Source organism: Ursus americanus, chromosome 2 (genome assembly GCF_024610735.1).
Source record: "Ursus americanus isolate L20-20 chromosome 2, mUrsAme1.1.p, whole genome shotgun sequence".
NCBI classification, from domain to species: Eukaryota; Metazoa; Chordata; class Mammalia; order Carnivora; family Ursidae; genus Ursus; species Ursus americanus.
Window position 1 is genome coordinate 83,690,001 of NC_142128.1, and position 14,184 is coordinate 83,704,184.

Sequence of the window (14,184 nt, forward strand, 5' to 3'; positions counted from 1 at the left end):
TGCGGTCTTCGCTCCTGAATATTCCTGCAGCCTCTCCTCTCCTCCATGCTATCCTGGAGCCCAAAGATCTGCTTAGGGGCAGGGACCTTAACTGATCTTTCTATGCACAAGGCCTGGCAGAATGACCTGCACACAGTAGGTGCTCAGGGCGTACTGAATAAGTGGACAGCAGACAAACTGCCCACAGAGGCCATGCAGCCAAGAGGTCTGAGAGCCTTCTGGGCAGGCTGGGATGGCTGTGCTAGCTGTCATGGCCTTTGTTTTGCAGCCTGGGGGTCCTGGGGGAAGTGGTGTCTCCCTCTTCCCATGTTATGCCATGGGGTTTCTGGCCCAACTCCCCATCTGCAGAGATGAGCCAGTCTTCATATGGCTGAGAGGAGCCACAGTGGGCTCATTCCTGGGATCCTACTCTTCCCCATCCCCCATGTGGAACCACCCAGAGCTCCAGAGTTCTGTTCCTGTAGAAAGGGAAAGAAGCTGAGGCTCTGTGACTCTGATTGCAAAATTTCAGCCAGGTGGCATTGTCCAGAGGATGTGCTGGCCCTTGGCTTTCTCTATGTCAGTGGTTCTCAGTGGAGGGCAGCTTTTTATCCTGAATTTGATAATGCCTGGAGACATTTCTGGTTGTCAAGACCAGGGAGAGGGGCGTGCTACTGGGATCTGGTGCTTGGAGGGCAGGAATGCTGTTGGACATCCTACAAGGCACATGGCAGCCGCCATGGGCACAGCATTGTTTATTTCCCAGTGTCAATGGCCCGTAGCTGAGAAAGCCTGCTCTACAGCCATGAAAATACATCTCTTTTCGATTCCCAAGCCACGAACTCACTTTCCCACTCGAGTACAATGTTGGTTGGTTTTGGGGAGCTTGGAGGGTTTTTTTGTTTTGTTTTTTTAAAGCCAAGCACAGAAAGATAAAAAGTGAGGTCTTCACCTTCTCTTGCAGGACCGGAACAGATGCATTTGTCACAGACCAGAAGCCCCAGCAGAGCGTGGGATTCCATGCATGGCCGCTGGAGGGCAGCAGTGATTTCTCCTGGTTTGTCGCAGAAGCCTAATGCAAGCATTTCCAGCCCGAAAGCCCTTGGTCTGGGGCAGCCCCCAGGAGCACTTGGCGGCTTAAGAACACGGAAACTGAGCCATAGGTGCTCGCTGAGCTAGGAGAACGTGGCTTTTTCCTTCTCGCAAGGTGCAAGGGGATTTCAGAAAGGGGGCTGTGAGCCAGAGGGCCTCCCAGCGCACAGTCTAGAAGCAAGACAGCTTCCTTGCGCCTGCTCTGTCCTCCACCTCCCTCCCTGGTTCACCCCCATCCAGGGATCCAGAGCCGGGAGGTAGGACCAGCGATGTCGCACCACACTCCCCTCCCAGGAATCCTGGCTCTGTGAAGCCCAGGCCCAGGGGCCCTTTCCAGCTCCCACTGCCCCCTGGGGCCGCGGCCACCTGGACCACACCAGGCCACCAATTGATCCTGACAGCTGTGGCTGCCCAGCTTTCCTTTCTTGGAAAGAAGAGTAAGATGGGGTCAGGCTGGCCCTGCCCCTCACCAGGCAGCAGTGAGATAAGAAACTTGAGGGCGCTGGGCTCAAGCAAACTGTGCAAACACTCATTAGCATTAGCGGGGCCTCTCCGTGGGCGGGGGTGCTCCCGGCAGGTAAGACCTCACACAGGGGCCCCGCCTGCCTGCCGGGAAGGTAAACAAGGTCGCAGCTGAAGCTTGCCATTAGTAAATGCTTTCTGGAACAAAGAAGCAGAGAAATAGACACTGAATACAGTTGCAGGTCTAAAGACCTCTGAGCTGGGCTGCTCGAGAAGGCCCCCAGGGAACGCAGGAAGTGGGAGTCCAAGGTTTTCTCTTCCTCGCCCTCCTGGAGCTGAATGCTTCTGCCCTGTTTTGGGGGAGCAATCCAGGAAGCCACATGGCTGCTTTTTGTGACCTTAAGACGGTGAAGGGCTGGTAAATAAAGGACATCAAAATACAGGAATGTAATTCAGAAGTGAGGAGTTTTGAGTCCTCGGGATCTTTGTTGTTAATACAATGTATTTCCTTGCGGTTTAATATAATTTAATTTTTAGCACTGGCTGCATTTGACAACCAGTTTGCATACTTGCTGAAAATCTCAGAAAGGGTTCTAACAAAACAGTAGGAGCCAACTCCACTGCTCCTCAGATCCGAGGAGGACTCAGAGACGCTCCTTGAAGTGATGTCACATCCGCTGGGCCTCCTGGGAGAGACCTTGAAGCTCCAGGTACCGTCCTAGGCTCCCAGGATCACAGCAGGCACACTGATAGCCAGACCTCGATGGAGGTGACGGAGGTGATGGAGGTGACTCGGGAGGGGATGGTCTGGAGTATCTGCAGCTGAGGTTGCAGATGGGGCGTGTCTGCCGGACACCAGGCTGCCCCTCATGCTAGAGTTGCAAGCATTCCAGTTGTCACTGACCCTCCCTGTCCCCTGGTACGGCGCCAAGTCCAGCTCCATCCTGGCATTTGTTCGCTCTTTCCCCAGCTTCACACACGTGTGTCTCTCCCCCACTCTGGAACCTCGGGAAGGACTCCGTTTTCTGGTTTGTTCCCCATGGTTCCGCAGGAGTCAGCTCACTTCCACGGGTGGGTCAGCTCCTTCCCATCCGACAGCGCGGTGTGGCCAGCGTCCACCTGCTCTGGCCTTGGGCCTACGCACCCTCACATGGACAGCGGGTGCCTTAGCCTCCACCCACGGCTTCGGGGAGGTCGTGGAGCCGGCTCTCAGCCCCTCTCTCCTCCTTGCCCTCCCCTCTCTCCTCCTTGCCCTCCAAGCCCAGAAATAAGGAAGAAGATAAGGAAGACGGGGAGCCCCTACACCTCAAGTGTCATGGGCAAAAGAAAGGTCTCTCTGGCTGCCACGGAAGCTTAACTTCCACGGGTTTTGGAGGAGGGAGAGGAGGGCTCTGAAGGGAAAATTGCCAAGCCAGCCAGTCCCACCTCCCGGGAACTGGCCAGACAGGAATAACCGAGAATCTGCTCTAGTTTGGAGCCATTGTTCTGAGAGGAGACCCTGTTGCAAACACAACCCAGGATCTCCAAGCCTCTCCCCTGCCCCACTGTGCCCCCAGTACAGGCAGGAAGCCCCAAGCGTCCCCGCTTTTCCAGCCACTTACCTATCTCCTCGTACCGCATCACAGTGCCCAGATTGGCATTCTCATCTAGGGAGGAAAGAGGGAACGGAGAAGCATGAGGGGACTGACCGACTGCTCCCCAACACGCGGTGGGCCCAGGGGCCTCCTCAGGAGTGTGGGACAGGGGGAATGTGTGGGAGTAGGGGGTCATTGCCTCCCTGCGCAGAGGGCTTCTGAGTCCAGCGAATGGAGAGCAGGAAGCGTCTGCCTCCTCATGCTCCAGGGCCCGAATTCACAATTCTGGGCCTTTAAGAATCGGACAGCTTCGCTGGGAAGCCGCTAACGAACGCAGGCACGCTCGTGCTGAGCACCTTCTGTTTCTTTCTGTATTTTCGGGAGGTAGTCCACAAAAGCAGCGTCCTCTAAGCCTAGGCAGACAGCTCTTGAGAATGAAGGGGTGGCCCTCTCCCATTAGGGGCTGCCTGGTTCAGAGAACAAGCACAACCACGCACTCTGGGTTGGCAGACACAGCAAGAGCCCGTGACAGATGACAGAGACAGAGGCTTTGACACGTGCTCTCAAGTGTGCAGTGCCGGTGCGGGGGTTCCTGGTGTGCACAAAACCACACAGCTGCCATCTTGGTCCCCTGTCTCCTCTCCTTCTGCCGCCCCTCTTAGTTCCTTCTGGAAAATGGGCAGATTTTTCAGAAATCTCAGAAACGGCAGAAGTCAGCCCCAAAGCATCAAAGAAATGAGGTCTAGACCTTCAACTCTTCCTCAGGGTTGAATTGGGGGACCCTGAAATAGCCCCATCCGCACGGAGTCCTTGAGGGAACAGCTAGAAACAGGGAATTAAGGAAGGAGTATGGGTGTTGGTAGCCTATCAGCAGGGGTACAGACACTGCCAGAGCAGGGAGGACCCGAGGGATGGTTTCTGGGCCCCCGAAACCTCTTAGGTAGGTGGCTTCATTCTGTGTGTAGGGGTGGGGTGGTGGGGGTAGGGGAATGAGCACATCACTGCTGAGGTCTGGCAGCCCCAGGCCACACGCTCCGGGCTCCCCGGCTCCTGTAACTGCTTGGTCCTGCAAGCCTGGGGACATCCCTGTTTACTTGTGTTTTCTCTCCATCACTGCTCTATTAACAGTCATCCCACAGCAGGCGCTGGGAGGTGTTGACTGAATGAATGCTCCCTTACCCACAAAGGTGAAGCGCTCCACAGGCGGGCGGACACAGCAGATCCGGCTTAGACTTTCTCCCACCTTCCCCAAGATCTTGGCTATGGGAGAGAGCAAGACAGACAGGGACAGAGGGAGAGAACCACTCACAACTTACAGCCCAGCATTTGGGCCACTTAAACAACAGGGTTGCACTGGAGGGGGCAGGGGTTGGGTAGTGGGAGGCAGGAGGGTAGAGAGAAAGAACAGAAATATGACAGCAAACATTCCTTCTCGTTCACAGTCCAAGGCACAAGCATTCTGAGCCATAGACTGGAATCTATTTTCTGCTCGTATTTATTATACTGTCAAAAAGTAGAAAGTATAGAAGAGGAAAATATATAAAGAGGAAAATAAAAAGCACCCCTAATCCCATCCCTGGAGACAACCACCACTAACACTGGTATATTATTTATTTTCCTCCATTGTAAAAAATATGCATTATGCAGGTATGTTTGCATACCATTAGTTGGCTCAGTTTCCGCATTTAAAAGACATATGGGCTATTTGCTTTTTTTTCATTTTTTAATATGAGCCTTAGCCTTCATTCCTTCCCACGAAGATGGACTTTATAATAATCAGACATCCTACTTTGGCCGAGAGGGATCTGATTTTTGATGACCTCTCTGGGCTCTAATCCAGGAAATTTTTCTGAGCCCCCACATGTAGCTGTATGAGAACAATGAAATTCTGGCTCTTCATGAACTACCCTGTATAGACCAAGCTAATCACCTAATAGCTTATAGTCTCTAGGCTTGAAAAGTAATACCAGGATCTGTCTCTTGCAATTGGTTGGTAAAAATATTGGAAAAAGCATGGACCTTGGAATCAAATAGTCCTGAATATGAATTCTGACTCTAACTTTTGAGCTGTGTGACCTTAGGCTAATCACTCACCCTCTCTGATTTTTAGTTTTGTCCTTGTAAATGGGAACATAATATCTATATCACAGAATTACGGCATAAAATGAGAATCTGTGTAAAGCACTGAGCACTGCACAGGCATACAGGGCTCGGCGTTGGGCAAATGTCAGAGTCCTTGCTCTCTGCCACTGAAGAGGTGGCCAAGAGTCTGGGCTTCCGAATGCAGATGCTAGTCCTGCTATGTCCTTGCTGTGTGACCTTGGGCAAGACCCTCAGCTCCCTTGGAAGAGGCAGAGAAAAATGCTGCCTTTTATATCTTTAATGCCAGGAAGGCAATTGTAAATATAATTTATAGAAATTTATAACTATAAATATAAGAAAAAATGCACACCATCAACCCTGTCTCTGTCTCTCTCTCATTGTGACTGCTTCTCTCTGAAGCTTTATTTTGAGGGCCAGAGCGTCGGTGTCACCTTGTTAAAAATGCAAATTTTCCTCCCCCTCCCAGACCTACTAAATCAGATTCTGGGGAAGGGCCTGCAATCTGGATTTTAGCAAGCCCTCCAGTTGGTTCTGAAGTGTGTGTGCCACGGCTCCACACCAGTGTCCCTACCTGCAGTGGGCTTGTTGGACACGTTGCTGTTCTGGTAAATGGGCTGAGGGGTCTCATTTTGGGGCTGTCCGATCACAGGCGTCATGGAGGGTGTGTTGACATTGGAGAGGATACAGCCAGTCACCCGCTGGGGAAAGGGAGAGGTGCAAGGTCAGTGTCATTAGCCAAGGGACTTATGAAAAGCATTCCTCATTGTCTTCAAACGGTCATCTGTTCATCTATCACAGGGAGGCCCCTTGGAGCTGAGGCGGTGGCAGAGGCGGGTTCTAGACCAGCTGTGCCACGTGGCTCCACGCGGCCAGCAGGAGGCAGGACGGCTGCTCGCTCAGAGCTGGAAAAGCATGGGATGCAGTGTTGCACTGACCCTGGCTCAAGCGTGAGCTCTGCCGCCTTCCGGCTGCATGACCTTGGATAATTACCTTCATTGGAACCTCAGCTCAGGAGTTTACCACGGACAAGGCCACGTGGCTGCCTTTCTGGGTTGTGGTCGGATTACACCCGCGAGCCTTTGGCAAAGTGTCTGCCTGTAGAGCATGTGGCCCCTGGCTGCCGACGTTGTAACCTTCTGTGTGACGTGCGTACCTGCCCTCCCTGCCTGCTTCACGGGGCTCACATGAGGTCATGTCTGCAGAAGGGCTGTGTACGCTTGGGAAAGGTCATACGACCCCCAGGCTCCATCGCCACCTGCCGCCTCTCCAGGCCAGAGATGCCAGCGTCAGGGCCAAGGCCGAGAGCGGTGCCGGGTCAAGCAGGATGCGTGTGTGTGGCAGGAAGAGCAGGCGGGGTGCTGGCACTCTTGCGCCTGCTGGCCGGTGTGGATACACATGCCAGAGCCAAACGGAAATTCTATGTGTATGATCCATTGTGCTGTGCTATCTGGCCTGCTGCTTCCCTCTGGGGCCGCAGAAAGCACAGAGCTGATAAGGCTGCGTTCTTCCCAGCTGACCCAGAAGCCACCCCCTTCCCTGCTGCGGGTGGGAGAGCCTGCGACTGCGCAACAGAGAAACAAAGGATGGATTTTTCAATCCGGTTAGCTTTCCCAGGGCCGTGGCTTCTTCAAGGGCCCTTCCCTGAAAGCCAGTATCCCATCCCCACACACCACTTTTTCTGGATCCCTGAGTCCCGCTGCCAGAGAACCCAGAGCTGCAGGGTTGCTGTGACCCTTGGAAGGCCCCTCTTCCCCACATGCAGAGAGCAGCCCTGAATCCTTTTGAGCCCTGGAAGGGTAGGCGTTTGTTCTGTGGGGTGACCTGTCCCTTCTGTGATGTTCTTGACGCGACGAGGTCACAGAAGCAGCCAGCCACGTCTGGGAGCCAGCCGAGGCCGCTTCCACAGGCCCTTCTCGGCCTGCTTTGTGGGATTCTCCGCGCAGCGGTGGCTGGTGGAGTGGAAGGGGCAGCCTTTTTTATTATTTTTTTATTATTATTTCACCTCCAGAAAAGAAAACGCCACATTCTCATTTAGTAACTGGTGAGTAGCTGAGGAATTGCTTCCTCCTGCAGCCTGCATCACGGGTCCCATGGGACTTGTTCCAGGTAGAGAAGAAAAGAGCTGGCCGCATGCCCCACTCTGCCCTCGTCAGCCCTCCACGGGCTCTCACGGTCTCAGAGGCCTTTCCAAGCACGGCCTTGGGTCACCTAGAAGCAAGCCCTGTGTCTGTCTCTCCAACAGGTCTGTCCTCCATGCCAGGAACACCAGCCTGATGGTAGAACAGAAGCGGCGGGGTGTTTCCTGCTCCCACTCCAGGCAGGGGCCCTTGGGACTCACATTCTTTGGCCTGTGCCCGTCACTGAAACGGCTGGGGCTCCTGGCTGAGCTGCTCTGGCCCAGACTCCTGCCTCTGGACATGAGTAACAGAGGGAGCACTGGGGAGGCCCAGGCATTTAGAAGCAGAACAGTGGCCAGGCTTCATGGCTGGTCTGGGCAGGGCTCAGGCACGTCTGCAGGGTCCTGGATTCCTCCTTTCCATCACGGACCCTGAGGCCCCTGTGAGATCAGAAGGCGCACAGGCCCCCGGCTGACCCTAGCTGACATGCAGTGTGAGAAATAAACTGATGTGAAGTCACTAAGGTTTTAGGGATGTTTGTTACCACGCAGATCTTAACCTATCCTGACGGATACAGTAAGCTGGGATGGGATGCCTTTATTACTGCTGTTGTTGAGACCAGTACAGGGAGCAAGTGAGAGCCACCCTATGGCAGGGTCCTTTCAAGGGGACCAGGAAAGACTCAGGATGTGTGTGAAGGATTCTGAAAATGGAAGGAAGGGAGGCACGTTGTCTTCAGTTCCAAGGGGGACAAACCTAGCAGATGAAGCAACAGCCAGCTAGAGCCCTCCCTCTTCCTCTTCCTCTTCCTCTTCCTCTTCCTCTTCCTCTTCCTCTTCCTCTTCCTCTTCCTCTTGACTCCCTGGTTGGTCAGGAGCCCTGAACTCCAACTCTATTAAAATCAAGCACAGCTGCAGTTGGTGGAGTGTGATGCTGACAGCCCCCCAAGGAGCGGATTCTGACACCCACCAGCGGAAAACACAGATGGGCGGAGGCGCTCCCCATGTCAGAACAACGCCATCCAGACTGCCGATTGTGGCTGACGAGGGCACCGTGACAGGTTCAGTGGCGGTGAGCAGGACCCACTGCCTCTTGTCTTGGGCTGTCAGGTTTCTTGATGTGGATGGCACTGCTCTTCATGCCGCCACCATGGAAATCGATGGGTTGGTGTCGTTCTGGGAAGGGTGCTTTCCGCACACTCTGGCAGTGCTGCTGGCTGGTGTGGCACTGGTTATAACCCGGCAAGTAGCTCTTCAGTCGCGACCACCTGGGCACAAGCCACGGGCTCCCATCTGTGTTCACTAAGCAATGGCTGGGTGTCCTCAGATAGGTTGGCTCCCCTCTCTGGGCTTCCTTTTATCCACTCATAAAACAAGGACCAGAACACTGTCTGCCTTGCAACTCATGAGAGTGAACAAAGGGACAGTGACTGGCAGGGGTGAGGTCCCTCGGCCAAAGCTCCCTGTGCTGGATGGAGTAAGGCGACCAGCAGGTCCCAAACAGATGGGGCAGGAGACCCGGCTGCTTGTACCTCCCCCCCAGTGCTCCTTGGTGCTCCTGCCTTCCTTGGCCAGGTCTCCTTCCCTCCTCACTTTTGGAAGTCTTTCCTTAATCTCACCCTGGATTTGCTGTCAGAAGATGAAGACCACCTGAGTCATATGGAGCAGGGGGAGCCAGGCAGGGGGCGGGTTCCTAATTGGCTGCCCTCCTTCCTGCTGCTTGGGGCCTGGTCTCGCACACAGCTGGCTGAGAGGCAGGAAACTGAACCAGGTCAGTAGGCCAGCAGCACCCGTACCGGGCCCGCCTGGTTTTGGGGGCCTCCCGCCCCTCCGCCGTGGCCCCGCTCACCTTCATGAGGTCCCGATGGTGCTCCAGCACGCTGCACGTGGTCTGCCAGGTGTCCTGATAGCACTCCCATGGGTCCACCCTAACATAACCAGAAAGAGGCTTCCCTTGGTTTCCATTCTCACACTCTTTCCTTGGTGGTTCCTTCCAGAGACTGCAGCTCAGGGAGCTTAGCAAAGCGGCTCACGCCTTGTCCTTAGATCCCAAATCAGATCAAACGTGGGCCTGAAACACCTTCTTACACCTCAGTTTCCCCCTCTGTAAAATGAGGGGAGTATGGGGCTTTGGGAAAGTGATGTTGTCTTTCGGTGCTTACTTTCCCCAGCTGTAAAATGACTACGTAACTCTCTTGTGGGGTTCTTAGGGCACGATGAGTTTTAGAAACAAAGTGCTTAGTACAGAGTCTCGCTCTTGTGCTTCCCCCACAAGATGGAAATTCTCCTCTGGGCCCTCTAGGATTGGGAGAAGGGTTAAAAGCCAGGCCCTCATTGCGCAGTGGCTGCAGGTATCTGGATTGGGGGATCTACCCCTGTCTGCCTCCCTGTGCAGTGGGGGGCCTTGTGGGCATGGGGGGGGGCTGCCAGTCAGACAGACGGGCACAGCCGCGCATGCTGGTCAACCCCTCCTGTCCACAAGGACTTGAAACAAGGGAGGGGGGGGGCTAGCCCAGACCGATGCAGCGCTCAGGCTTAATTGCCAGCTTAATGAGCTGCTAAATTGGGAGATTTCTCAGATGTTTTCTTAGCAGTTGAGCATTCCCTGCCCACCTCCCACCATGCACACACCTAAGCTTCCCAGAGGTAAGCTCTCACTGACTGAAAACCCTTGAGAGTCAGCCTGTGAGTAGGCTCCCCGTGTCCCTGACCACCATGCACCTGCCTGGAACACACAGACTGGGCTAGGCAGGCTCCCCCAGGTCCAGGAGCCCAGCCCCCATCTCTAGAGCTACCTAGCTTCCCTAGTGACCTCCACTCTGGGAATTCTGACCTTGCCCAAGTGCCTAGGCCCTGCAGAGCAGGCAGGAGGCGCCGGGTAACTACTCATTGAATGAATGAAGCCATTCTTTCCGAATCTTCCAGTCACATCCGAGAGGGAACAACCCCCTGCCCCGTGTCTTCCGCACTGGACCCCGTTTTCCCCAGGAGGTCCTGAGCCACGGTGTTGCAAGGCCTTGTTTCTATCCCTATATGACCATGGATGTGCTGTTCACGCTCAAACCCCTTGACTTCTCTGGGCCTGTTGCTCACCAGGGAAAAGGCAGCTGTGTCTACCTGTATCTTAGGGAGATGAGAAAGGCTACAAAGGGCAAGTGTTGCTCGCGCAAGACACTGCTCACGGGCAAGGATCACCATTTAATTATCATTGTCGCCTCCCTTCACTGCGCTCCTTCCCGCCCTCCCCATCTCTCTTCCTCAGTGTGAGGTCAGCTGCCCTTCACTTCCCTCCTCTCATGGAAACCTCTAGGTGCTGCTTATTTTTCCGTGGGGGGAAATTACAGTATAAACGGTGTGCCATTATTTTTTTTAAAAATGCCATTTTCTCATGCAAATTATAACTGTAGGAACTTTGGGGAGCATAATTAGCATAATTAGTGGAAGCTCGCCTTAATTACACTGCAAGCTCTGTGCATAACAGTGTCTGCCATCTTAGTGAGGACGGTGCCGGAGGCTGAGGGCAAGGCAGTGAGCGCCCCAGGGCAGCCCCTCTGTCCCCTGTCAGCGTGGAGCCCCAGGCAGCCTGAGTTCGGGAATGGGAAATAAGGAAGGCCAGGGAACATTCTTTAAAAGGAAGTGCGAGTTCACAGGAAGTAACTGGGGAGGAAAGTGGAGAGGCATTTCGGATTTCCTGGCCATGCCTCACCCCAAATCCAGCGATGCTCCAGGAATACTCCCGGATCCAAAAGCCGCAGAGCAGAAGAAACACTGAAGCTTCCCTCTTTAGTCTGCTGGGCCCCATGGCCCGGTTTACAAAATAAAGCTGTCACCTGGGCCACCTCCGAAGGTCTGCACAATTATTGCCTGCAGGGGACTAACATCCCTTCCGGCCTCCCCACCCCTGTGGATGGATCCAGGTGGCCGAGGGGACTCCTCCTCTTCCTCCACTCAGCCCCGGTGAGTCCCAGGCCCCCACCTGCGGCAATGGCCCGGCCAGCCCTACCTGATCCAATCGGAGTTCTGGACGGCCAGCTGACACATGATGAGGCGGTGCCGGCTCGACACAAGGCCCTGGGGAGCGACAGAGCAGTGTGAGTGGGAGGCTCGCCGCGGGCCCCCCGCCCCCAGCCTCCCCGAGACCCCACCCCAAGCCGGCTCCTTATTCAAGGGCAGCCATTTGTCAGTGGCGGCCGGGAATGAGGCTGTGGCCCTCCGCGTGTCCACCTGCCACGCACAAACACACGGAGCAGCGGAGGGGAAAGAAAGGGACGGAGGGCGGCTATGTGCTGCTCTCGCGACAAGGTCCAGAGGTGGGCCTCTCGGAGGAAGCAGCCAGCGCGTGCCCAGCCGAGACGAGACTTAACCCTGCAAAAGGTGCTTTGTCTGGAGGCTCAAGGAGCCCACCAACGAATGGGTAGCTGGGGAAGGAGGGGGGATGGACATGCGGGGAGGGCTCCTAGACGGTCCCTTTCATGCGGCAGGGAGGGAGCGGCAAGGAAAGGAATTTAAATCTGATCGTAAGGGGCATAGGCCTTTTCCTCCTAAAATCCGGGGAAGATCCGACACCGGCCGCCAGGGTGGCATCCGCGCCCAGTCCCGCTTGGCCCTCGGCGGGTGTGCCTGGTGCGCTGCTAAGGAGCGCCGACGGCCTGGCGCTGCCCGCGGTCACGGTCACGGCCCCGGGCAGCTGTTCCTCCCAGCTGCTGACCGTGCGTGTTCCAGAGCCGGAAGCAGGACGCCTGGTCTCGGGCATTTTGTGTTTCCGGGAAGGGTCGCCGTGGGGCAGCTGCGTGCCCGAGGAGCCATCCGGTCAGAAAGGGAAGGTAAAGGAGCAGAGAGGCAAAGGACGAACCCACCTGTTTTCCATAGGAGTCGTGGACAGGAGACACAATCCCACCAATCACAATAAACCTTCCAGTTTTGTGCAGATAATCCCTGGCTCTTTCTAATTAAGAGAAGAAAACCACACATTATAAAGAGGAAAGATGTGGGTTAAAGGTGATCGTTGAAATCAATAGGTTGGGCCCTGCAAGGCTTAGTGCCTTACGGCTTTCTCGCCATGGCTTTCTCGCCATTTACAAGGGAAGTGCCAACATTCAAAGTCATTTTGGTGAGGCAAAAGGTGATGGGATGCGAGGCTGGCCCCCAAAGCAAAAGGATTTAGAATTCCAGGGGATTAATCCAGTTTAAAAGGTCCTCTGCTGGACAAGTCAGTAGGTTCGGGACTTAGAACCAGCACCTCACTAAAAGCCATTTGAGGGACAGACTGGAATTCAGCCCACGATCACTTGCAGAAATTCCAAAATGGAGGAGTTACTTAAAAGGAAGAGCAAGAGGAAGAAGCAGCAGCAGCCGCCACCTTCTTCTCAGAAGAGAAGAACCACTGAAACAAATTTCAAAGGCCTTCTACATAATTAGGGAGAATGAACAGGAAAGCCATCATTATAGTTGATTGAAAAAAGTTCAGCCACAGAAAAGCCTTTTTTCTTTTGGAAGGAAGTTGTGAGGCTGCTTTTTCAAATTTACCGGACAAGCCCAACTTCATTTCCATGAGAAAATTCAGAAAACTACGAAGGGGATGAAAATTTTGGTTCTCACTTCCAGGGGGGCTCAGGGTGCAAACCCAACAGAACCTGAGCTGGTACCACTGAGGAAACATGGGGTGGTTCTATTTCGTGGGTGAGGGATTCTGCTTGTGAAGAGGGTCTTGGGCGGCCAGGCTGGCTGTGTAGCTTACACGCAAGTTCCCAGGATTTCCGTGCTGGCTCTCTTAAAATTTAAAAATATTTCTCATCACATTTGCCTTTTTCTTTTTTTTTTCTTTCAAAGTGAAAGCTCTTCGTTTCTTAAAAAAAATAATTAATAGACTTTATTTTTGAGCACAGTTTTGTATTTAAAGAACGATGGAGCAGAGAGTACACAGAGTTCTACATACTCAGCCCCCACCTGCCTAGCTCCCCCCAACACCATTTCCCTATTACTAATATCCTGCATTAGTGTGGTTCATTTGTTACACTCGAGGAGTCCATACCGACACCTTAGTATTGATTAACTATAGGCCACAGTTCCCACGAAGACACCCTGTGTTGTACAATCTGTGGGTTTTGACGAATGCGTCCTGCCACGTATGCATCATTGCAGTCGCACTGAGAACAGTTTCCCCGCACTCAAAATCCACTGTGCAACCCCTGTCCATCCCTCTCCCCGGCTACAGCCGCTGGTAACCACAGATCTCTCTACGATTTCTCTAATTTTGCCTTTTCCAAAACACCAAGTCAGTTGGGATCATGCACTACGTGGCGTCTTCAGACTGGCTTCTTCCACCTAGCAGTATGCATTTAAGGCTCCTCCGTGTAGCTCTATGGCATGATAACACATTTTTTAAATTGCTGAAGAATATTCCATTGTCTGGATGTATCACAATTTCTCTATCCATTTGTGCCACTTGTTTAACCATTTACCAGTTGAAGGACATCTTGTTTCATTCCAGTGTTCACTGATTACGAATCAAACTGAGATAACATTCGTGTGCAGGTGTTTGCATGGACATAGTTTGCAACTTGGTCGTGTAAACGCCTGGGAGCGCAGGGGCTGAATCAGAGGGTGAGAGTACGTTTGCTTTTGGAAGAAACTGCCGAAGTGGCTTCCAACATGATCGTTCCATTTTGCATTCCCACAAGCAACAAATGAGTGTTCCTGTTGCTCGCATCCTCGCTAGCATGGGGTATTGTCAGGTTTTTTGGGTTTTAGCCGTTCTAATAAGGTGGTGTCACCTATGCTTTTTGTGAAGAGTGATATTGCTTTACTTGTTTACAAGAAGTCTTATTTTGAGGACAAGGACAAATTGAAGGCCTTGTA

The 14,184-nt window shown here is 53.6% G+C and overlaps 1 protein-coding gene across 2 annotated transcripts in view; it reads right to left on the reverse strand.

Moving 5' to 3' along the window:
* Positions 1 to 14,184, reverse strand: part of NMNAT2 (nicotinamide nucleotide adenylyltransferase 2) — a 181,530-nt gene that overhangs the window by 16,882 nt on the left and 150,464 nt on the right. For both annotated transcript variants that reach the window (XM_087858338.1, XM_087858341.1), the window contains 6 exons: positions 12,183 to 12,271; positions 11,330 to 11,397; positions 9,176 to 9,254; positions 5,782 to 5,908; positions 4,287 to 4,367; positions 3,135 to 3,179 (listed from right to left, as the gene is read on the reverse strand). In XM_087858338.1, coding sequence (XP_087714464.1) covers positions 3,135 to 3,179; positions 4,287 to 4,367; positions 5,782 to 5,908; positions 9,176 to 9,254; positions 11,330 to 11,397; positions 12,183 to 12,271 — 489 coding nt within the window. The remainder of the gene's footprint in view (positions 1 to 3,134; positions 3,180 to 4,286; positions 4,368 to 5,781; positions 5,909 to 9,175; positions 9,255 to 11,329; positions 11,398 to 12,182; positions 12,272 to 14,184) is intronic.